The 25,560-nt window shown below is 27.0% G+C and overlaps 1 protein-coding gene across 1 annotated transcript in view; it reads left to right on the top strand.

Annotated features, from left to right (window-relative positions):
- The first annotated feature begins 2,398 nt into the window (after nucleotides 1-2,398).
- Nucleotides 2,399-25,560, top strand: part of LOC122510479 (protein gooseberry-neuro-like) — a 40,176-nt gene continuing 17,014 nt past the window's right edge. The window contains exons 1-3 of the mRNA XM_043625162.1: nucleotides 2,399-2,916; nucleotides 6,885-7,198; nucleotides 18,966-19,077. Of these exons, the coding sequence (XP_043481097.1) occupies nucleotides 2,865-2,916; nucleotides 6,885-7,198; nucleotides 18,966-19,077 (478 nt within the window). The 5' untranslated portion in view covers nucleotides 2,399-2,864. The remainder of the gene's footprint in view (nucleotides 2,917-6,884; nucleotides 7,199-18,965; nucleotides 19,078-25,560) is intronic.

Here is a 25,560-nt window from a genome sequence, read left to right on the forward strand (position 1 = left end):
AAAAAGAACAAGAAAAATGACAAAAGTAATATAAAGTTGAAGAAAAAAATCAAGAAGATTATCAAAGATAATCAAGCAAACAAATAGCTTATTCCTAAACATCTTTCTAAACATCTTCCTAAAATATAAGGGAACACAAAGAAAATGAAGCTGAACAACAATAAGATTATTAAATAAGAAAATAAAGAACATGAAGAAGCTGATAAAGATATAAAGCAACAAGAAGATCTTGTAAAAATCAAAACAGGAAAATGCCGTTAAAGATAGAATAAAACGATGAAGAATAACAGATGCAAAAGAACAACATGATAGAAAAGATGAAGATGATAGAAGAGAAAAAATAATAAGCAGAAGGACAAGAAGATGAAAAAGAAAAAGAAGAATAAGCAAAAGGAGCAAAATCTGAAGAGAAGCTGTGAAAAATGAACCATCATGTTTGCTTTACAATTAATGTCAAAGAATTTTCATAAGGAATTTCAACAAAATAAAGTAAAATTATATTTATCAACTTCTTCTTCATCTTCTTTTTACACTTCTTATTAATCTTTTTGTTATTCTTCTGCATCTGCTGTTTCTCCTTCTTTTCAACTTTTTTAGTCATCTTTTGTTATGTTTCTTGTTATCTAAATACTTGTTGATCTAAATCAATTGTTAATCTAAATTCTTGTTGATGATGCAGATTCTGGTTGAAACAAAAAAGATGACTATACGAAATTTGAAAAGAAGAAGGAGCAGAAACAAAAGAATAACAAAAAGATTAATAAGAAGCAGAAGAACAAGAAAAATAATGGAACATACAAAAGCATTTAATTATACATTAATCATTTATTTTGTAGAATCATTTTGAGTATAGATATTTATTTGATCTAAATATAGTTATAACAAAAATAACCGAAATAAGTAAATATAGTGCCTCGTCACAGCAAAATAGAAACACAAAATCCTGTTCCATCTCCATTAAAATCAAGAAAATACAAATCAATTTGCAAAAATTCGTAGGTAATTATTAAAGAAAATTAAGAATTCTGGCTTATGAACTCCATTAATTTTTTCGGTTCTAAGTTTCTTACCATACAATTCTTTTTTAATTTTTATTAAGAATAAGATAAAAATAAAAAAGAACAAGAAGAATAACAAAAGTATAAGATATAAAGTTGAAGAAAAAAATCAAGAAGATTATCAAAGATAATCAAGCAAACAAATATCTTCTTCCTACAATAAGGTAACACAAAGAAAAAGAAGCTATGAACAACAATAAGATAATTATTAATAAGAAACTAAAAAACATGAAAAAGCTGATAAAGACAAAACAACAAGAAGTTCTTCTTTGTACTTCAAGAAGCAAAACAGGAAAATGCTACTGTTAAAAAAAGAGTAAAACGATAAAGAATAATGCAAAAGAACAACAACATGATAAAAAAGGTGAAGATGAAGAAGAAAAAGAAGAACAAGCAAAAGGACAAAAATCTGAAAAAGAAGCTGATAAAAATTAAACAGCAACAAGAAAATAAACAGAAGAAACAAAATACAGGAAAACAAGAAACATAAAAAATCTCAAACAATAAACTTGAAAATAAAAAACAAGAAAAATAAAAACAGAAGTTCAAAAAAATTATCAAAAGAATAAAGAAGAGGAAGAAAACCAAAATTATGAAAAAGAAGAAGAACATAAAGTAAAAGAACAACAAAAGGATAACAAAGATGACAAAGACAACAAAGATGATAAAGATACCAAAAAAGAACAAGAGACGAAAAAGAAACCAAAAATACCAACAAATCCTCCTACCAAAAATACTATACCAAAGAATATTCTTTTCTAAAAACAATTTTCTCGAATACAGCCCAAAAAAATTAGTGTTTTTCGACTACAAAAACCCAATTTTTATCTATATACAGCATAACATCAACAAAAACCAAAAAGAACTCTGCCTAAAAACAATGTTTGACAAAAATCAACAAACATTGACCTTAAACAAAAATCAGTTCCGCATCCAATAATCAATCACTTGCAAATCAATTTTAAACCCATTGTATTGTATTTAATTAAAAAAAAATCATAACCACTTGAAATTTGTGGCCCCTCTTTCTCATATCTAATCAAACTCCATTCAATTTTCAACTCGAATTATTCACACTAGACGTTATCAGCAGCATTGAACTCACTAAATCTCCGTCATGTGCACTTCATTTCTGTGCGCATATGGCAATAAGAAAAATTCATAAAAGTTGTTTACAGTTAATGTCATGTTAAGACTGTGTGGTATCTGCACAGAGCCGGGCACGTTCCGTAGGCGGATCCGTGGGCAGAGACGCCCATTGTAAAGCTCTTGGTTACCAACCACGTGGCAGGGCGTAGCCTATAATGGGTCCCCTTGAACACATTTCAGACCCAACAATCAGCCCCCTTTGGTGTCCCCCAGCTTGTGTACCCTGTTGACCAGGTTACCAACAGAGACACGAGAAGAAGCATCCTCACCGACACATTATTGCCTCGGAACTTCTCGCAACGAGAACCACACGGCATTTTTCAGTTTTGTTTTTTTTTTTTCAACAAATTTTTGTTTTTGTTTTTTTGACTCCTTAATCCTATGAGTCAATATTGATATCTTCTATAGTAAGAGGATTCATTTAAATTGAATTGAATAAATAGCCAAAAGAATTGAAACTTATTTTATTATCCATATCAACAATCCTTTTTTATTTTATTATTGTCTTATTTTCTTTTTCTTATAAGAGAATTTTAATCAGACTTTTATTTATCAGTCAATAAGTGTTTGTGTCAGTGACAATTTTTTAAAATTGTTTAATGCCTTTGAAAGTGAGTGTCAGTTTATAATTGGATTATAAAGAAAAAGAAAAGAAACATGGACGTTACGAGCGGCATGAGGCCCATTTTTGGGGGATATCCTTTTCAAGGTTAGTCTCAAATTTTCCGTTTTCGATTTCAGTATTTACATTTATCAAAAATTGATAATTAATTCAATCCTAATTTTAATGTCTACTAGGAAAATTATTCCGCAAGTAATTCGTTTAGTCCTAATTTTAATATCTTGGAAAATTATTCTGCAATTGATTTGCTTGTTCTGTCCTAATTTTAATGTTCAATTAAAAAATTATTCACTGGTTCAGTCCTAATTTTAATGTCTCTGGAAAATCATTCGGCAATTCACTTGTTCAGTTCTAATTTTAAAAACTGGAAATTCATTCCAAAGAAGAAGAAAAATATAGCAACAATACCAAGAAGCATTTTTCAAGGAAGAAATAATTTTGTTAATTAAGTTCTAAACATAATATTATACGATTGTAAGATTTATACTGAAAAATGCCGTATACATTGTTCTCAATACCGTGACAAAAAGAGTATTTAATTTAACCCTAAAATTAAGATTGACACAAACTTTGCTTCTTTTTAGCACCATTTAGCATTACTTGACATTCAATAAAACAAATTCTGCTCCTATTCATAGCTTAAGTTTAAACTTTTTGTTTCAACGAAATGATTGATTGCTTCAAGACAACAAAACGCAAAAGTTACATGAAAGAAAGAAAAAATCCTCTTATAATTTAAAAGAAAAACAGAAAATTCTACATCAGGAAAAGCTCATCACATAACAGAACAAGAATTTTATTTATCTTTCCTTGTTCGTAAATATTTTTTTAAAGAAAAAAAACAAATGTTTACATTTAATAATAAATTTACAGTATCGAACCTGATTTCTAATCTCTATTAGGTCGTCATTTGTACAGATATATATGTATATATATCACCTAATACTATCGTTATATTATAATAAGGCAGTCCCAATCGATTATACGCTTGTTATTTTATAAATTGAAATAACTCGTCAAGAAACATACAAGTTGTCTATTAAAATTCTTCAATATACGATCTAAGAATTGAATATGTTTGCTTGCAAATTAATTTAAGTTTCACTCTCCGTTTAATACATGCACTTCTTATTCATGTCATAAATAAATATTATTTATTACTTTTTTAACAGAAGCAATTTAAGTTTTGGAAAAAATAAAGCAAGGGAAATTCTCTCAAAAAGAAATTTTTTAGCTCGAGCAAAACTAAAGATCTGCGTATTTAATCCTAAAAAACCTGTACCCGCAGAAAAATTTTTTATTTGAATCAAATATAATTTATTTGAGCTAAATAAAAACACTGTTAATTTAAAAGTATATCAAATTGCAACGAATTAATACCAAAACGTGGATCAAATCATAATTTGATTTCAATTTTCGGTGCTTACTATAATTTTTTCTAATTCTTACTAACTTTTACTGCGATTCTTATTAATTTTCACTAATTTTTAGTCATTTTTCACTAAAACTATAGTACAAAAACGTAGAAATACTTAACAAAATATAATATTTTATTTAAAAAGTTAATAAATTCCCAAACAAATTATTTATATTTTATTTATTTTATTTACATTATCTTTATAAATAAATAACAATAATCTTCTACAAAGTTTAATTATTTTGAGAAATTTTAATAAAATTCATTGCAAAATTTCAATTACCATTTTCAAAAAATTTTCTTACTTCGATGGTTTTCAATATTCTATACTATATTTTAATAAAATTTCCCGAAAGAATTTATTAATTATTAAATAGAAGTTTTTAAAAAATTCTACACAAACTTTCAATTATTTTCAAAAAAATATTTTTTTCATTAATTCAATTATTTAAAATACAATTTGCATAAATTTTTTCGCAAAAATCAATTGTTTTAAAATTTGTCATTATAAATTCTTCACATAGTAATTCAATTATTTTCAAAAATTTTAATAAAATTCATTGCATTTCAATTATTTTCAAATATTTTAATAAAATTCATTGTATTTCAATTATTTTCAAAAATTTTTCTTAATTCAATAATTTGTACATCAATTATTTGAATAGAAATTCCCAAAAGAATTAAATTATTTTAAAACAATTTTGATTGATGTTTCTTAAATCGATATTTTTTATATTTCTAATATTTTATCAATAAATTGTATTTAAGTTATTTATGAATAACTGTTGTATGTATAGAAATTATAAAATTGTTTATAAGTAATATTCTCTAAATTCGAGCTATAGTAAAAATGTTTACTAATTTGAATTAAAGACTGACTTTTTGTTTTTTAATTAGTAAATTTCACTAAAAAGTTATTAGAAATGATTATTTATTAGTAAAATTTACTAATTCAAAAGCAAAAAGTCAGTCACCAATTCAAATTTGTAAACATTTTTACTAATTCAAATTTAGAGAGTCAGTAAAAATTTATTTGAAAATACACTATTATATACTCGATTATAAATAACAATTATTTTGAAAATTAGTACCCTAAAAATGGACCTTGAAAAAAATTATTTTGGACCTTGAAAACCTTGAAAAGTCCTTGAATTTTTTTTAAAGAATCACTGAACACCGCTTGTTAATATAATTACTAATCAATCTACGCACCTATTTACTATAAATTTATCAATTTATTCTGAACTAAAAGTGTTGTAAATTTAAAAAGTAACATTCCAATGAAATATTCCTAATATACCATATTCCAATCACAACTAATATTTCAATGAAATATTCATTTAAATTATTCTAAAGGAACATTCTAAAGGTGGAATATATTTCTAGAAGAATATTCCCAATGTTCAAATGAAATATTTCTATATACCGCATATTCCAATTGAATATTCCTTTATACATTATTCTAAAGAAAAAGTCTAAAAATCAGATATTTTAATATTCGTACAATATGTGGATGGAATATTCCACTGAAATATTCCTATAGAATATTCTCAATGTTCCAATGAAATATTCCAGAAATCTAAATGGAGTATTTTGTGCTATATTTTGGATGAGTAAAAATATTTACAAACCATTTTCAGTGCGAGATTCAAATAATCCTAAAATATATATGAGAATACAACATATTCCAAAGGAATATTAAGAATATTCCCAATGCTCCAATCGGATATTCCAGAAATGTGAATGGAATACTATTAAGGAAACCAACAATAAAAATTGCTAACAAACATTTCCTAATGGAAAAATTAAATTTAAAACTAAACGCACTTTTTCTCATGGAACTTTGAAAGTATATAAATGAGGAAAAAGAAGAAATTTTTTTCAAGTCTGACACACAAGAATATATATATATATGTATATAGAAGGCGTACATAATGCATAAACACAGTAATTATGTCGAAGAACATCGTATACATATATATGTATATACACACAAGAAGGTCGATGATACAGGTAGCAGTGCCACGTACGAAGGGCGGCTAATTCGACTAATAGGACTTTATACTCGTTAGTTCGGGAAACGACCAAGAACACGCCTACCCGCGAGCATAAATCCACCAATTTTACGCCTCTTATGCCTTTTTTTCGGGTGATTCGAACGAGCGCGGCGAGAAATCCGCGGCCTCATCCTCTTCCATGCTCATCCCTGTTATCTGATTTCACGTTTTTAGTTGGGGATCCCCGCGCGCTAATTTCAAGCTCAATCACTGCCGCTGTTTTTTCGAATCGTCGCCGCATCGCGTCGTCTTCTCAACTGCACTCGCATTCGCATATGCGACTTATTTCAAGACTAAATAAATAATCGACCGTATCAATTTTCATTGCACGAACATTTATAATATTAAATAAAGAATACTAATTTTCTTTTAAAAACCTCACTCGCACTCTCGATGTTTTCTTTTTCTTTTTTTTAATTTTGTGCGTAATATATACATACACTTTTGATCATATTAATCGTTTTTTAACACCGAATTTTCCATTCGAGAAATATTTTTCGAATTTATTACAAAACAAAAAAATAGACTTCAAATTAATTAAATGAATACAACAACTAATTGAATGAAATTCTTTTTTATAGGTCAGGGACGAATGAATCAACTCGGTGGAGTTTTTATAAATGGACGACCACTGCCAAATAACATTCGCCGACAAATAGTGACACTTGCCGCAAACGGTGTACGACCATGTATGATTTCTAGACAATTACGAGTCAGCCATGGTTGTGTATCGAAAATTTTGAATCGTTATCAAGAGACGGGTTCAATTAAACCCGGAGTGATAGGTGGAAGTAAGCCACGAGTCGCAACACCGGAAGTTGAGGCCAGAATTGAGGAAATAAAACGAGAAAATCCCGGTGTTTTCTCTTGGGAAATTCGAGAAACACTGATCAAGGTAAAATTTTTAATCCCTATCATATAATCTATAATCCTTTTAGGTAAAATATTATATTATGATCCAAATAGTGTCAATTTCATCAAAATAGTATCAATTTGATCCAAATAGTACCAATTTGATCAGCTACTATATTCAAAAATACTTCGGTAAATTTTCATCTAAAACTTTTTCTTACATCAGTTTTTCTAAGGATAACAAATTGAGACAAAAAACGAATCAAAAGTGTTTCCAGGCAACACTTTTGATTCGTTTTTTGACTCAATTTGATATCCTTAGAAAAACTGTAAGAAAAAATAAGGAAATTGAAGAAAAAAATCAAATAACTAAATCAAAAATAAAAGCCTCTGTAAATCAAAATAAATCTACTAAAACGTGACAAGTGGGATTAAATTACACAGCATTTTAATAAACAACGAATCACCCAAATGACAAGTATTTACAATGCAAAAAGCAAAAAGAAATAGAAACAGCAAAAAAGCAGTGGAAAGTCTATATAGGAAATAAATTTTGACATTAAAACTGATCCAAATTGCATTGTTGCAAAACATCATCGTCATCAAATTGAAGAGTCAATCAATTCTTCTTAGACATGAGAAGAAAATAATTGCTTCTTCAGGGAACGATACCTTTAAACAGCGAAAATGATCATAGTAAACTCTCCTAGCTTATACTTTCACGATGATGGCAAATAACTGTTATGAACGTCCTATGATTGCTTCATTAATTTTCCATGACAACTCTCAATGCTTTTTTTTTCATATATACCCTCAAGCATTATGTCTAATAATTAATAGCTTCTGCAACAAAGCTAGTGTACTCTATAATTCAGTATTTAATACATAAATATAAATTTCTTCCATTTTAGCGAGAAAATATAATCGGATAAATATAAATACTAAACTATTTCTATATATCTGCATTTTTTAATTTAAATTTTCCCGGAATTTTTCACGAAACAATTGTCAATCATTTATTCTTATATAATATAATTACTATAATAAAATATAATATAAAAATAATTATACCCGTGTGGAAATCTGCCCAAGTTAGCCCAGTTAAAAACTGGGAGCCAGCTGGGCCCCACCTGGGCTTCCCATTTTCATAAAAATATTAACATTATAATAGAAAAAGTCTGAAAATTAAATATAACTATTCACAATAAATCATTCTACAATTAATTCATAATAATAATAATCATTATTATTTTAAACAATTTATTATTGTCAATAATTATAAACTTTTATTGTACTACACTAACAGACATTTAGTTTTATTGAAATTTTAAAGTTGTTCCAGCTGAATTTATTTATTTAATAATTAACTCATCAAGGTATAACGGTTTTTAATACATTTTAATAATTGTTTAAACAAATAATTGTTGTTATTTATTAACTTTTGATACACATAACTTAGAAACTTGCAATTTTTTTCCTAATTTTGCAATTAACTAATACGAACGACATAAAATAAAGAAAATTTATGGTTTTAACAATTCAGAAATTGTATAAACAAATGATTGTTGTTATTTATTAACTTTTGATACACATAACTTAGAAACTTGCAATTTTTTTCCTAATTTTGCAATTAAGTAATACGAACGACATAAAATAAAGATAATTTATGGTTTTAACAATTCAGAAATTGTTTAAACAAATTATTGTTGTTATTTATTAACTTTTGATACACATAACTTAGAAACTTGCAGTTTTTTCCTAATTTTGCAATTAACTAATGTAAATAGTAAATCATTCAGATGTTTTATGATTTTAATTTTAACAATTTATCAAATGTTTAAACAAATAATTGTTGTTATTTACTATCTCTTGACACATAGCATCTAGAAAAATGAAGTTTTTTCTTATTTTGCAATTAGTTAATCAGAGTAGTAGTAATTGTAAAATTAGAAAGAAACTGCAAGTTTCTGAATTGTTTGTATCAAAAGTTAATAAACAATAACAATTATTTGTTTAAACAATTTCTGAACTGTTTAAATCATAAAATACTGTTATTTCATACTTTTCAGATTAGTTAAATGTAAAATTAAAAAGAAACTGCATTTTTTTAGGTGCTTTGTGTCAAAAATTAGTAAATAACAACAATCATTTGTTTAAACAATTTTTGAATTGTTAAAACCTTAAATTATTTTTATTTCATGTGGTTCGAATTAGTTAATTGCAAAATTAGAAAAAAACTGCATCTTTCTGGAAGCTAGTGTCAGGAGTTACTAATTAACAACAATTATTTATTTAAACAATAACGACTGCAATATAACATTAGTAAAATTTATTATATATAATAACAAAAATCGTTTACAGTGAAAATTATTAATTAGTTTAGTTTTTCTTTAACATTTAATAATAAAACTTTGATGTAATTATGGTCATCTTCGTACATGAATTGACAATTGACAAACATGTTAACATTTTACGGAAGCATTTTAGAGTTTGTCTATTGACCCACTCACGGTGGGTTCCGGTCAGGCGAAATAATATTGTAAGTGGGCGTGAGCTGGGCCCTACCTGGGCTTCCCAGTTTTTGAGGACCCACATCAATAATTATATAAGCAAAAATTTCTAAGTCCAAACCTAAAAATTTTTTTTTCAACAAAAAATTAATGTTTATAATGACTTAGATTAAGAAAAAACGTGTTTTTAACAAAAATGTATTCACAATATTTTTTTTATGTAATGTCCACATAATTAATTAGTAAAAATTTCTAAGTCCAAACAACTAAAAAAAATTTTTTTTTTTAGACCAACAAATTAATGTTTATAATGATTGTAAACAATAAAAAACACATTTTTAATAAAAATGTATTGATATATTTTTTTCATAATAATATAAATATTATTTTAAGAATATTTATCGTTTATTATTACATTATTAATATTGTTATTATTATTATTAAACTATTTATTTGTTACGGTGTATTCGTATCAGTAAGTGCTTTATTGAATCATTACAGCAGATCAACAAGTCACTGACAATAAAACGTCGGTGTTCAGTAGTTAGTCTCCGTAGTATAGTGGTTAGGGCGTTAGTCTAGTAGTCCGTAGGTCATAGGTTCAATCCCCGCGTGCGTTAAATTTTATTTGTTTCTTAGGTTTGCGTTTATTCCGATTTTTCTGCATTGTATTCGTATAAGTATGCAATTTAGTGATTATATATACCGTTTAATAATTTAATTAACAAATTTCTAATTTTTTTATAAATTTTTAATTTATAAATGAAAGGATATATATTAATTCCCACATATATGCTAACATTATTTATGAATTTGCTTTTGGTCACAATTTCATTAAAAAAAGTAAAAATCGTTAAATAATAACGTTATTTATTTATAATTCGACTTATTTGTTATTAATAAACAATTTATTCATTAATTTAAATGAACACTAAATCTATGGGCCCCAGCTGGATTTTTCCTAGGTGGGCTGTGGCTGGATTCACCGTTACAAGCCAAGGAATCGCCCACCTGGGCCATCCCTGCTGGGACCCACCTAGAACCTGGGAAGCCCACCTGGGACCCACCGTGGGCCCACCTCACTTTTCCACACGGGTATTAATATAATATAATAAAAATTATGAAATAATATAATATTATAATAAAATATATAATTAATTCTTATATATTTTTAATTTATTACAAAATTATTTTTATAAATTAAAAAATAATCGCAAAGTAAAAATACCGAATATGACATTTTAGATTCGATTTTTAATATTAAAAGTTTTACTCATTTTCTATATTTTTCACTCCCAAAATGTTTAACTAAACATTCACATGCAAACAATAAGCTAATATAGCGACACACTACACATGCAAAATATTTAACACTAATAAACAAAGACACTGAATTTTCGAACTTTTATATTAATCGATTGAAAGAAAAAATTATTTTTCACAATGGAAACAATAAGATTTTTTGTTCGCAAATTTTTCTTTTTTAAATTATTGATCAAGAAAGAATTTTACACATTTTAGAACAAAAATTAGAACGAATGAAAGAAAAAAATATTTATCACAAGAAAAACAATAATAATTTTTTAATGGCAAATTTCTCTTTTTTAAATTATTGATCAATAAAGAATGTTACAAATTTTAAAACAAAAATTAGAACTAATGAAAGAAAACAATATTTTTCACAAGAAAAACAATATGATTTTTTAATGGCAAATTTTTCTTTTTAAAAACTATTGATCAAGAAAGTATTGTTAAACATTTTAAAAGAAAAATTTTAACAGAAAAATTATTTTTTCTTTTAAATCGTTTCGATTATAAATGTGAGTTCAACTAAAAGTAATAAATAAGGGGGGCTGGATTTTAACCCCCAATAGGATTCAATATATAATAGTCACACCCTTTTGAATGTGAAGTAAAAAGGTGTGAGTTAAACGGAAAAATATAAAAATTAAATCTTATAATATTTTACAATTTGGGGAGAAAAAACGACAAATATCAAATACATTAATCAAATTTTAATACAGCTGTACCTATATACTATAACTTTCGTACATTTATTTAAACTACAATTTTTAATATAATATTTATTACCTTCTTTCCGATAAATGTTGTAAATATCACACTATTTAAATTATTTAAATTTAATATATATTCCTTTCAACTCTGCTAACTTTTACTCCTAAAACTTTTGCTTATTGCTTTTAATCAAATTTACTATAAAGTTTCATGTAAACAATAAAAAATCAATAAATAAATATTTAAAATTTACTATAAAATTCCAATCAATTAATAGACAAAAAAACAGAAAAATGAATGAAAAATTAAATACCGAAATATTTTTCTCCAAATTTTTTTGACAAGAATTAATTAACAATATTTTTATAAAATATTAGACATTTAGAAAATAAAAGAGGTAATTAATTAAAAAAAATATATATAAGTATATCAAGAAAAGTAAAAAAAAATTTTAAATATCTAAGCTTTTCAATTCAAACAAATTTAAGTGTTTAAACAAATAAATTTTTATCGGGACCGCGAATAGGGACAAAATTCCAAAATCAGGGCCATGTTGGGGTCATCGGAACCAGTTCCGAATATTTCCACACGAAAATATTGAATAAAAATATATGAAAATATTTTGTGTCGCTACATAAATAAAACATAATTAAAAAAGACTTACCGAACGATGAACTGATTGTCTGGCCGTCTTTAAATTTTCGTCCTTCCAGAATTATACACGACGTGAACTCCGTATCTGTATTAGACGAAATCGGACACACCTGAAACAAAAAAAAATTATTATTACTTTTTTTGGAAATGAAATTAAGAAAAAATTTTATTTTTCAATAAAAAGCAAATACTGAACAAAAAATTTATAAACAAATAATTAGTTATTTTTTACCAATTGCTGAAGCAAAAAATCGCAGCCATTCTAAATCAGTGAAAATTTCACTGATTTCAATTCAGAGTGGCCCAGTTTTCATCAATTAATCAGTAGAATTTCACTGAAAATCAGTAAAAAAAAAAACCACTGATTTTCAGTGAAATTCCACTGATTCATCAAAGAAAACTAAGCCATTTTAATTGAAATCAGTAAAATTTTCACTGATTTAGATTTATGTACAGTACACTATTTTACTGATAATGATTTATTTTTAACTAATTCAGGTTTAGAGAGTATAGTAAAAATGTTTTCTAATTTAATGACTGACTTTTCTTGCTTTTGAATTTGTAAATTTTATACTAAGAAATTAGTAGAAATTACTATTTATTAGTACTCTCTTAATTTGAATCAGTTAAAAATAACTGATTTTCAGTAAAAAATAACTGTTTTTCAGTAAAAAAAAATAATTGAAAAATTAGTTAAACTTGACTATAATTGAATCAGTCAAAAAAAATTTATGGGAAAATCAGTTATTTTTAACTAATTGCCAGTGGAAATATTACTATTATTTGAATTAGTGACTGACTTTTTGCTTCTCAGTTATTTTTAACTGATTCAAATTTACAGAGTAGACTTTTCGTTTTTAAAATTAGAAAATTTTACTAATGAATTATTAGAAATTACTATTTAATAGTAAAATTTATTAATTCAAAAACATAAAGTCAATCTATAATTCAAATTAGTAAACATTTTTAGTACTCTCCTTATTTGAATCAGTCAAAAATCATGATTTTGACTGACAATCAGTGACTGACTTTTTGCTTCTGAATCAGTTAAAAGTAATTGATTTTCAGTAAAAAAAAAATAACTGAAAAATTAGTTAAACTTGACTAATTAAATCAGTCAAAAAAATATACTGAAACATCAGTTACTTTTAACTGACATCAATCAGTTATTTTTAACTAATTGTCAGTAGAAATATTATCAATTGAATTAGTGACTGACTTTTTGCTTCTAAATCAGTTATTTTTAACTGATTCAAATTTAGAGTAATTCAAATTTACTCTTTAAAACTGAATCAGTGAAATTTGACTGATTTTCAGTGACTCTATTCTCGCGATTTGTATCAGTGAAATTTCCCTGAAAATCAGTTAAAAATTATTTAAATTTCAGTCATTTTTCACTGATTGTCCAATTAAAAAAAAAAAATTTCTATATGCGTGATAAAAATCTTTAGTCTTAGTTTTTTAATTTCAGTGAAATTCAGATTTCGAGAGTTAAGCGAGTACAATATAAACGCTCTTTTGCGCAGTCAGTGGCGAAATATTAAGATATATTATATTCGCCGAAGATCTTTTAGTAGCATCAGTATAGAAATATATACGTCAATTTGAGAATCGGAATATCTTTAATCTGAGCGGTGAGCGCATAGCTTCCTTTTGCGCGCATCAACAACCCTGAGGACGGACGATTCGGTGTATTCGTCCTGGCGCATTATTATATTTTCTATATCCGTGAGTACTGGCGGCCAACGTTTTGACCTTTCGATCCAATTGAACGTCTCAGACCGCAATAGGTAATACTTATATCTCGCAATGCGATCACACTGAATGATTTTTAATATTGCAAGCAAGGGGCGCGGTATAAGAGGCGTGTAGCGGGGTACGTGAGTAGCCCTTGGCGACTTGCGTGTCCTCTAATACATTATTCTCGCCGACTACACCCACACATATACATTCTGCATTTTTTCCTTTTTTTCCATTTTTCCCAAACCCCACCGGAAGTATCACTTACTTTTTGCACCCAACTATTAATACTTGTCTTACTTTTCAACTATTTCTTTATTATTTCAACTATTTCTTTATTATTTTAACTATTTCTTTATTATTTTAACTATTTCTTTATTATTTCAACTATTAACTGACTTTTTCTATTTTTTATGACCGAATCTCTGTTTAGTTTTAATTTTAGAATTTAAAACTACTGAGCTAGGTGCAGGTCTAGGAGAAGCGGCCCCCCACCATGTCCTCCCTCCCTCCGAGGGAGGGAGGACATGGTGGGGGGCCGCTTCTCTTAGCAAACATCCAATAGCCCAAGTTTAATAATCTTTTTGTTAAATTTATAAATAAAATTTCTTTCCTGATTTTATTTATTTCTTCTGCTCAGTGTTTCTGTTAAAACCACGAAAATATTTTATAATAATATTTTAGTATTTTATAACGCAGAGGTAATGAGTTCAAGTCTATGGAGAAGCGGCCCCCCACCATGTCTTCTTAAGGAGGACTTGGTGGGGAGCCGCTTCTCTTTCTTATACCCTCTGCTGAAGGTAACTTTCGCTAACAAAAGCATCAAAAAAATTCATTTTAGATAGTTAAACAAATTAATTTTACAATAAATATTTTTAAGCTAAATTAGCTTAAATATTTGAAACTAAATTAACATAAATATTTAAAACTAAATTAACCTAAATATTTAAAACTACAACCTTTACTTTCTAATTTAAAAAAACCAAATTCCAAACAGTTTATGCAACTACATATAATTTCAATAAAAAATTGCATCTCAGCAATAAAAATTAAAAGTCTCGAAAGTTTAAAAAAATATATTGAGTGCAAAATATGAGTAAAGTATAATGTAACGCCTGTTGGGCACGCGGCGTGTTTCGAAACTCCACACACACACACATGCATACACATATTTCCGATCGTTATCTCGTGTGGATCGACGATCGCGGATCTTTCAGAAACAATAACGATCCTGTGTGTCAGGGCAAACCCCGTTGGGTGCACGCAGTAAGGCCCGGGCGATGACAGGAAAAGAGAGACGGAGAAAAGGGCCCCGGGGCCCAGAAACGCCCCCTTCCAACATTAAATGCCGTATTAATGCCCGCCACGCTCGCCTTATACGCTTTTACCGGGCGGATCTCTCTCTACTTTACTTTCCTTTCCATTCCATTCTTTTTTGCATCATCACGTGTATTATTCTAGCACATTCTGCACACACATATAAACACCATAAATATATTTTCAAAAAAGTTTTTCGCTTTCTTAATTCATAAATTCCGTCCCTCATTCTCGCTTTTTCTCTCTTCGTTTTTAGGAATGCAATTTATCTCTTTATCGTATAGGAATCGCCAAACGGAGTCTCTCTCTCTCTCCTGCAGAGTCCCACAAAAGTACCAAACAAACTTACGCCGTCAATTTGTATTTTATGGGTCATCATTAATTATATTGTTTTTGTATGAGGCGCGCTCTTTTCCCTCCTTTATTTTTCTATATGCTAAAAATTCCCGTCTTTAATATAATAATCTTTGTTGCCATCTCAAAAATTCAGTGTGATTGCAATATATAAATAAACGTTAAACTAAGATCGCGATTATATCACTCGCAAAAAATTGATTTGAAGTAAGCAAATTTTATACTTGAATCGAGTAAATAAGTAATGCAATTATTTTCCTGGGTGTAAACAAACATTTAGTTAATTTTATGCAATCAACTAACTTTTTCTCTATATAGCCAGGAAAATATTTTATTTGAATCAAATATATTTATTGAATAATTCAAAAACAATCCCATTTTCCGCCTGGAATCCCCGGAAAATGGAAAAAAAATCCTCCTTTAATTTACGAGGAAAAATAACAATATGGCAATCATTGATGCATTTAGGATCTATAAAATGCAAAATGACAGTATACATGTATATACGTGCGCGCACTGGCCAGTAACGTAATGTTTACAATAACCAATGATTATTCAAATTCTTCGAATATACCCTTGGGAAATAAAGATAGATAACGGTATGCAAAAATGCCAGTTTGCAATATAATTCGCGTACAGACAATAATAGTAGTATATGAACAAAATATCATCCCACTATTATATATTTGAAAATAATAACGTCAAATTGTTAAGCAGTAGCCTATTCTTGAAAAATATTGCACGAATAAGAAAATTTCTTTATATATATTATTCTATCATTATATTCCACTGTCCGCAGTGTAATTTTTTTTTTTTTTTGAAAAAATACAAAGTATTATCATACACATTACTTATGTATATGTACGTAATCCTATTATTCATCGAACGTGTTTACAATATCAATTGTTTCTCGCACTATACGTGTGTGCTAATTCACTTCTTTTCAAAAAATATTCTCTAAATCTGAATAATAATGTAGAATCGCCTACTTAATTTAGCGAGTACAAGAATGCAAAAATGAAATAATTAAATGAATTTAAACATTTATTTATTCGATTGTTCAAGTAAATATTGTGTAGAATTTTACGAAGTTATTTTTTCATAGACATTAATATTAATTATATATTATTAATATTAATGTATAATTAATTAATATTAATCATATATCATTGATCTTAATTATTAATTAACTAATTAATTAATAATTAAGATCAACAGGGTTGCCACAAAATATTAATTTTGTTTTTCCCTGACTTTTCCCTGATTTCCAGACTTTTTCCTGACTGATTTTGCCCTTTTCCCTGACCCTAAAGAATATTCTGATTTACTCTAAAAATTATTAGATTACTCAAAAAAATATTATATTACATTTATACTCACGAATTTCTTAAATTGTAAAATTATTCGCAAACAATAACTAAATTTTTAAATAAGTATTTAATTATTATTTTTACATATAGGAATTAAAATTCTTCAAAGCATTATCAAATTCAAACATTTTTAAAATTCAACAACTTATAAGAATATTATTATAAAACATGAAGATATCAAAAACTCCGAGTCGAAAACTCAGAGTAATTAATATCTCTCATGTTTTATAAAAATTTAAATTTCCATAGAATTTTTCAAAAAAGAATTAAATTATTTAGAAAGATTATAATAAAATTCGCTGCAAGAATTCAATTATTTTCATAAATAATGAAAGTCTTCACCGGGTTTCAATTATTTTTAATACAATTTTAAATAAATTTCTCGAAAAATAAAATTATCTTCGAAAATTTTTTGCAAGAATTAAATTACATTTCACAAATAATAAAATTCTTCGCTGAAATTCAAAAATTTTCAAAATCAACTATTGTAATAAAAGTTTTCAAAAGAATTTAATTATTTAAATAAAATGTAATAAAATTCGTTGCAGGAATTCAATTATTTTTATAAGTGTAATAACATTTTCCACAAGAATTCAATTATTTAAAAAAAATTGATAAAATTCGTTGTAATAATTCCATTATTTTAATAAATTATAACATTTTTCTGAGGATTTCAATTATTTATAATACAATTTAAAGAAAATTCCTAGAAAAATGGAATTATTTTTATAAATTTTTTGCAAGAATTTAATTACATTTCACGATTATAATGAAATTATCTTCGTTGAAATTCAAACATTTTTAAAATCTACTATTTTTATGAAAGTTCTCAAAAGAATTCAATTATTTAAAAAAAATGTAATAAAATTCGTTGTAGGAATTCAATTATTTTCATAAATAATAAGATTCTTTAAATTATTTCAATTATTTAAAAAAAATTTTTAAATATTTTAGTGCAAGAATTCAATTACTTTCATAAATAATAAAACTCATTGCAGGATTTCAATTATTTTTAATACAATTTTAAGTAAATTCTTCGAAAAATGTAATTATTTTCAAAAAATTTTATTAAAATTCTTCGAAAAAATTCAATTATCAATTATTTTTGAAAATTCATGCTATAATGCTTTTAATATTCAATTATTATCTAAAATTTTAAATGATATTTATTTTTAAATCAATTTTAATTAGAAAACTCTACGAGAATTCAATTATTTAAATAAAAAAATAAATAATATATTGAATAAATGAATGTTTCTCGAAATTGAATTATCATAAAGAATTTTATCAACAAAATTGAATTTTTTCGAGGAATTCAATTAAAATTTTCAAGAATAATTAAATTTTCTGAGGAATTGAATTAAAATTGTATTAAAAATAATTGAAATTCTATGATCAGTTTTATTATTTTCGAAAATAATTGAATTTTTAAAAAAAAATGTTATTATTTATTAAAATAACTGAATTATTGCGAAGAAATTTATAAAAAATTTATAAATAGTTGAATTCCTGTGAAATTTTTATTATTTATAAAAATAATTTATTGTTTGCTTAGAATTTTATCAACATTTTCTTTTTAAATAATTGGATTTTTTTTTTAAAGATTTGATTAAAATAGTAGATATTGAAAATCATTGAATTGAGGAAAATGTTTTGAAAATACTTGAAATTTTGCAAAGAATTTTATTAAAATTTTTGAAAATAATTGAAATTTGGAGAAGAATTTTTTTATTTTTAAAGATAATTGAATTTTGACGAGAATTTATAAAAATGTTTAAACATAATAAATAAAATAACAATTTAGTAATAAATAAAAGTAATTTAATAAATACTAAAATTTTTCAAATAGGAAAATTTCTCCGACCCTCCGAGCGTGAGTTCCATAAGTCGACTACTTCGTGGTGGAAGACCGGGAGAAGATGGAAAGAAGGATTACACCATCGATGGAATTCTCGGAGGTGGTAAGTACATTTTATCAATTTCAAATATTATTTTCTAATTACAAAAGGCTATCGACCTCTCGCATCCTCTATTCTTATCCTTCTTTGTAAATAAACAGTTGCAAAATATAATAAAATAAGAATTATCTAAATAATGAATACGCACAGTTTTTCTAAGGATGTCAAATTGAGACAAAAAACGTATAAAAATTGTTGCGAAGCAACAAAACAGTATCAAACATTTGTAAAATATAACAAAATCGGAACTTAGTAAACAATGAAAAGAAGATCTGGTAGAGAAACTCCAAACCGGACTTGGCTAATTATAAAAAATTAAAAGCTAACTATAACCACAAAAATAAAGAACCAAAGAATAATTCTCACCACTTACAAGAATTCTAAAACACAGTTCCAAAATGGGGTCACTTGTCACATGATTCCTATATAAGGTCCCATCTCTCTCACTCTCCTCGTTAATAGTGATTTTGATGATATTGAAATTGCGCCACTCGCTCGCGAGTTGGTACTTGCATTCAAGATTCTCTGCATTAAGCTCAGCGGGGTTGCTGACTAGCACATTTCTGGATGACGATGCTTTGAGAGGTGATATTTGCTCTCTACTCTGCGGGCACCTCTAATTGATTACACGCATCTTTTCACGCGATCTATTCGGCCAATCGAGTGTGCCTTTCAAAACTTGAGTGCCTCATTGATTGTGCCTATCAACGGTAAACTTATAAAAAGTTGAAGAAGAATCAAGATCGGCAGCAATATATTATATCGCAATCAAAGGATATTCGCTATTATGAATCGCGCATACAATTCAGTTACATAATAACTGAATAATTATAGTGAAAAGAAAGTCATTTCTTTTCCCCCACTCAATTATTCTTCGCATCTAATACTGTCCTCAAATTTAAATAATGTCACTTAATGATTTCTAAAAGTTTACTAAAAACAGGACCCAAGCGAGAATGTCACACTACCAGAGTTTTTAACTTATTGATCAGAATAATGATCTAATACTATAAAATCGAAGAATTCTTAAAATACTTTTTATAAAACAATGCTTTACAACTTTTTTTGGCCAAATCCTCAAAACTAATAAATTTTCACCAAACAGTCAAATGCATTTCCAAAAATAAAAGGATCCAAATAAAAAATATAAAGATGATTTTTCCATCAATAGAAGAACCTCCCGAATAAAAATACCTTCTCCATCACACAATATATATACAATTCGTCAGATAAATGTCAGTGCCTGAATAGTGCACTTGTATACTTATCGATATCATATGCCAAGAAGAAGAAGAAGAAGAAGTGTTCGCGACGGATCGATACAATCAATAATCCCGATTGTGAATCACTTAGTGGTCATCGGCTGTTAGAATTGTACTCTAAAAATAAGTGTGTGAGAGTGGCTTTCTTAACGAATTGTATGCATGTGAGTATTAAATCCAGATGTAGGAATATACATGCATACAGGTGAGAAAGAGAAAAAGGGTCAAGTTGTAGGGCGAGAGGAAGAGAGAAGGATTGAGTAGTGAGATGAAGAAAGGGGGATCGCGGCAGGACCCATTAGGCTAATCCCTCGTCGGCGGTCCAAGCCAAAGGAAAGGGAATAAGAAGGAATAAGAAAGCCACAGGCTACGTGTCATTCCTTCTCGCTCGCCGACACCACCTATACAGAACAGACACTTTCCGCTATATATATACACATATATACCTTGATACGACATTATTTCTCACCAGAGGTGCTCTTACTATCATCAATTTTTTTTTCTTGATAAATAAATGTACTGTTTACGTATTTACTAAAATTAGATCCAATTTATCTATTTACTAAAATTAGATCTAGTTTTAATACGTATTTACTAAAATTAGAACCAATTTATCTATTTACTAAAATTAGATCTAATTTTAATATACTGTTTTATACCTATGAACCAAAATTAAATCTAATTGGATTAGGATGCTGCTGAGGTAACTAATTCATAAGCAAAAACCAGCTATACTAATTCACTTCCTATAGTCCACATTTCAATGTGCGGACAATAATAATTCAATGATTGAAATGAAAGTCTATAATTAAATCGCACATAAAAAAGCAATCATATGTATCAATCAAAAGCGAACAAATATCGTACCATTCAATCGTAATTGGTACCTATCTACAATGTACTTAATACTCCTAGTCATTTATAATACGGTCGCTAACGACAAAATGCTATTTCTATTAGCAACAAACAAATAAGTTGTTATTACAAAATATCAATACATTCAGAAGTAATTTCTTGATAAGAATAGTCATCAAGGTTTGCCACAAAAATTTAATTTTCATTTTCCCTGATTTCTAGCCAAATTTTGACTTTTTCCCTGACCCTAAAAGAAATTTCGATTATTCGGAAATTCTTCAATTAAATATACATTAGAAAATAAAAACTTGAAATAATTTTTAAAATTTTCGATTAAGCTTTTTAAAAAAATTAGTTCCATAGAATTTTTATAATTAAAAGTATGAAAAAATTCAACTTTTCAAATATATTTTAATTTGAAACTTTTACAAAATTCAGAATTAGTTCCAAAAATTCCAATTATTAGTAACTTCTCAAAAATTCAATTATTATCTAAAACTTTAGCTGAAATTAATTTTTAAATCAATTTATATTAAAACATTTTATTTAAATACAAACATAGATAATTTATTGAGTAATTAAATGCTTCTTAAAATTCAATTCTTGTACATAATTTTATCAACAAATTTTTAAATAATTGAATTCTTTCGACGAATTTTAATAACATTTTTAAGAATAATTATATCTTTCAAGGAATTCGATTAAAATTGTATTAAAATTGAAATTCTGCAATAAGTTTTATTATTTATGAAAATAATTGAATTATTGCGAAGAATTTTTTAAAAAAAAGTTTCAAACATTTGATTTTTTCGAAAAAATTTATGCAATTCTATTTTTAATAATTGAATTCCTGTGAAGTTATCATTATTTTATAAAATAATTGAATAGAAATTGGTCAAAATTGTTTTTTAACATAATTGAATTTGGGAAATTTTATTAAAATAGTATAGAATATTGAAAATCATTGAATCAAGAAAAATTTTTGAAAATAATTGAAATTTTGCAATGAATTTTATTAAAATTATTAAAAATAATTGAATTTTATTACTTTTTAAAAAAAATTAAATTCTTGTGATGGATATTGTTATTTATAAAAATATTTAAATCCCTGAAGATAATTGTAAAACATTTAAATTTTTCGAAAAAATTTATGCTAAAATTCTATTTTAAATAATTGAATTCCTGTAAAATTTTTTATTTGTTTGGAAAATAATTGAATACCTATTCGTGTATAGAATATTATTAAAATTTTTGTTAAATAATTGAATTCGTTTGGGATATTTTATTAAAATATTAGAATATTTAAAATCATTGAATTAAGAAAAATTTTGAAAATAATTGAAATTTTCCCATGAATTTTATTAAAATTTTCGAAAATAATTGAATTTTTGCCATGAATTTTATTAAAATTTTTGAAAGTAATTGAAATTTTGCCATGAATTTAATTAAAATTTTCGAAAATAATTGAATTTTTGCCATGAATTTTATTAAAATGTTTGAAAATAATTGAATTTCTGCAAAGAATTTTATTAATTTTGAAAATAATTGAATTCTTGAGATTAATATTATTGCGTTATCTATGAAAATAATTGAATTTTTTAATGAATTTTATAAAAGTTTCCGAATATAATTGAATTTTGGAGAAGAATTTTTCTAATTTGTGAAGATGATTAAAATATTGACGAGAATTAAAAAAAAAAATTTTGAAAATAATTGAATTTCCGGAAAGAATTTTAATATTTATTAAGATAGTTGAATTCTTTCGAAGAATTGCGTTAAAATTTTTAAAATCGAAACTAATTTTAACAGAATTGAATGAAAAATTTTTCAAAAAAATAAACTGTAAAAAATTTAGGGAGTTAACGGACTCGGGAGTTAAATTTTTCGAGTTAAAAATCAACTCCAAAAGAGAGTTAATTTCTAACTCCCTTCATTCAACACCCGCGCGAATTATTTTTTCTTTGAGGAGTTAGCATTTAGGTGTGAAGTTTTAACTCTCTTTATTTAACTCCCCTGGCATTAACTCCCCAATGGGTGCGACTTTTATAGAATCCCCCGGGGAGTTAAAATTTAACTCCCTTTTTTTACAGTGTAGGTACTTCATGAAATGATTTATAATACACTGTAAAAAATTTAGGGAGTTAACGGACTCGGGAGTTGGGAGTTAAATTTTTCGAGTTAAAAATCAACTCCAAAAGAGAGTTAATTTCTAACTCCCTTCATTCAACACCCGCGCGAGTTATTTTTTCCATGGGGAGTTAGCATTTGGGTGTTAAATTTTAACTCTCTTTATTTAACTCCCCTGGCATTAACTCTCCAATGGGTGCGACTTTTATAGACTCCCCTGGGGAGTTAAAATTTAACTCCATTTTTTTACAGTGTAAGTAATAACTTTATGTCTGTTCTTCAATTAGAATTAATTTATTTAAAATTTCAATTCTTGTCAGAAATAGAAGAAATTTAAGGGTTTTCCAGAAATTCAGAATTTTCTTATAAATTCTAAACATTTAATTTTTTCCAGTACTTTTAATAAAAATCCCTGAGTTTTTCTTGATTTCCCCTCGGATTTCCCTGACCTGTGGCAACCCTGATAGTACACTGTAAAAAATTTAGAGAGTTGACGGTCACTGGAGTTGGGAGTGAAATTTTACAAGTTAAAAATCAACTCCAAAAGGGAGTTAATTTCATAATTATTAAATTATTAAATAACTTAATAATTATTAAATTAACTCCCTTTTGGAGTTGATCCTTATTTTTACTGTGTAAATTTTAACTCCCTTCATTCAACTCCCTTCGCTTTAACTCCCAAATGGGTGCGACTTTTATAGAATCCCCTGGGGAGTCAAAATTTAACTCCCTTTTTTACAGTGGTATTTCTCTGACCAATTCTACTTTCCCTGATTTTTCCCTGAATTCCCTGACCTTGTGGCAGACGATTATTAATTACCACAATTGCCCGACGCAATTACACCTGAACCGTAAACAATTAATCCAAAGCCCCCTTCATCTCAGTGAATTCTTTTTTCGTGAAATATCAAATGAATATTGTGTACGCCAAAGATACAAGGCAGAAAAGTGTTTACATTGATGTTGCGGGGGTCATTGATTGAGAACCTCTGTGGACGTGTGGCAGGCGGTGCGTTTGATCTCCGCGGGACCCTCGCGGGGCCCCATGTGAACCCCACAATAACTCTCTCTCTCTTTCTCTCTCTTTCTCTCTCTTTCTCTCTATCAACTCTACCATATAGCTCTCTTGACTCTTTACTCACATTCTCACGTCGTTCGACGAGATCGAGCGACTCTCCCGAGCTAGCATCCGTTTTCTGAACCGCCTTTTGGATTCCGCACGACAAACCTGTATAACACGCCGACACATTCCTCTCTCATGTCTACGAGACAGTTTACAAGATAGAAACCAACATTTTACACGAGTAGCTCTCTCGCCATCGACGGCTCGACAAATAATTTATATCTCATCGTTTATATCGCCGCAACAATTATTAATAGACACTTTATTAAATGCTCCTTTTCTCATTAGTCAAACACAAAACATGACATTTTTGCTAATGTTCGTCATTAATTTCAACACTCTTCACCCAAATCGCAGGGAATATTCCACTCACATTCCTGGAATATTAGCAATAGTCCAGAGATTATTCCTAATATTCTTTTTCCCAATTAGATTATTCCTAATTTCCAACTCATGAGTTTGACAAAATAATTAAAATATTCGAATATTCCTAAGGAATCCAAAGAAATATTCCAAAGATCTCAACGGAATATTCCATAATAAGGGTTCTTTTTTAACAGAAAGAAATCTCCAAACGTTTTTCTATCTCAGACACCACAGAATCTTTTTTCCTCAAAAAAGGTGAAAAAGGGAATTTTTTTCCTCAAAAAGGGACAAAAATTTATTTGTTTATAAAACTTGCATATATAATTCAAATTTTTTATCATATAGCTTCTATAAAATTTTTTAAAAATGATTCGATTTTAATTAGTTGCCAAAAAAAATTTAATTTTGTTTTTCCCGGACTGTTCTCTGACTTTTTTCCTGCGACCTTAAAGAATATTCTGATTAAAAAAAATATTTAATCATTATTATTTTTCCATAGGAATTAAGATTTTCGAAACATTCAAATTCAAATCTTTTTGAAATTCAACAGTTTATGAGAATATTATTACAAAACATTAAGAAAGAGATTTTTAAAGAAATTCTGAGAATTTTCAAAAATGTATTTCTTTACAATTATTCAATTTTACAAAATTTCGACTATTCGGAAATTCTTCAATTAAATATTTTTATATTAAAATTTTTTTATTCAATTTCAATTCTATTCTTTTTATTTCAATTTTTATTATAGAAAAT

The sequence above is a fragment of the Leptopilina heterotoma genome, unplaced genomic scaffold, assembly GCF_015476425.1.
Source record: "Leptopilina heterotoma isolate Lh14 unplaced genomic scaffold, ASM1547642v1 Lhet_68, whole genome shotgun sequence".
NCBI classification, from domain to species: Eukaryota; Metazoa; Arthropoda; class Insecta; order Hymenoptera; family Figitidae; genus Leptopilina; species Leptopilina heterotoma.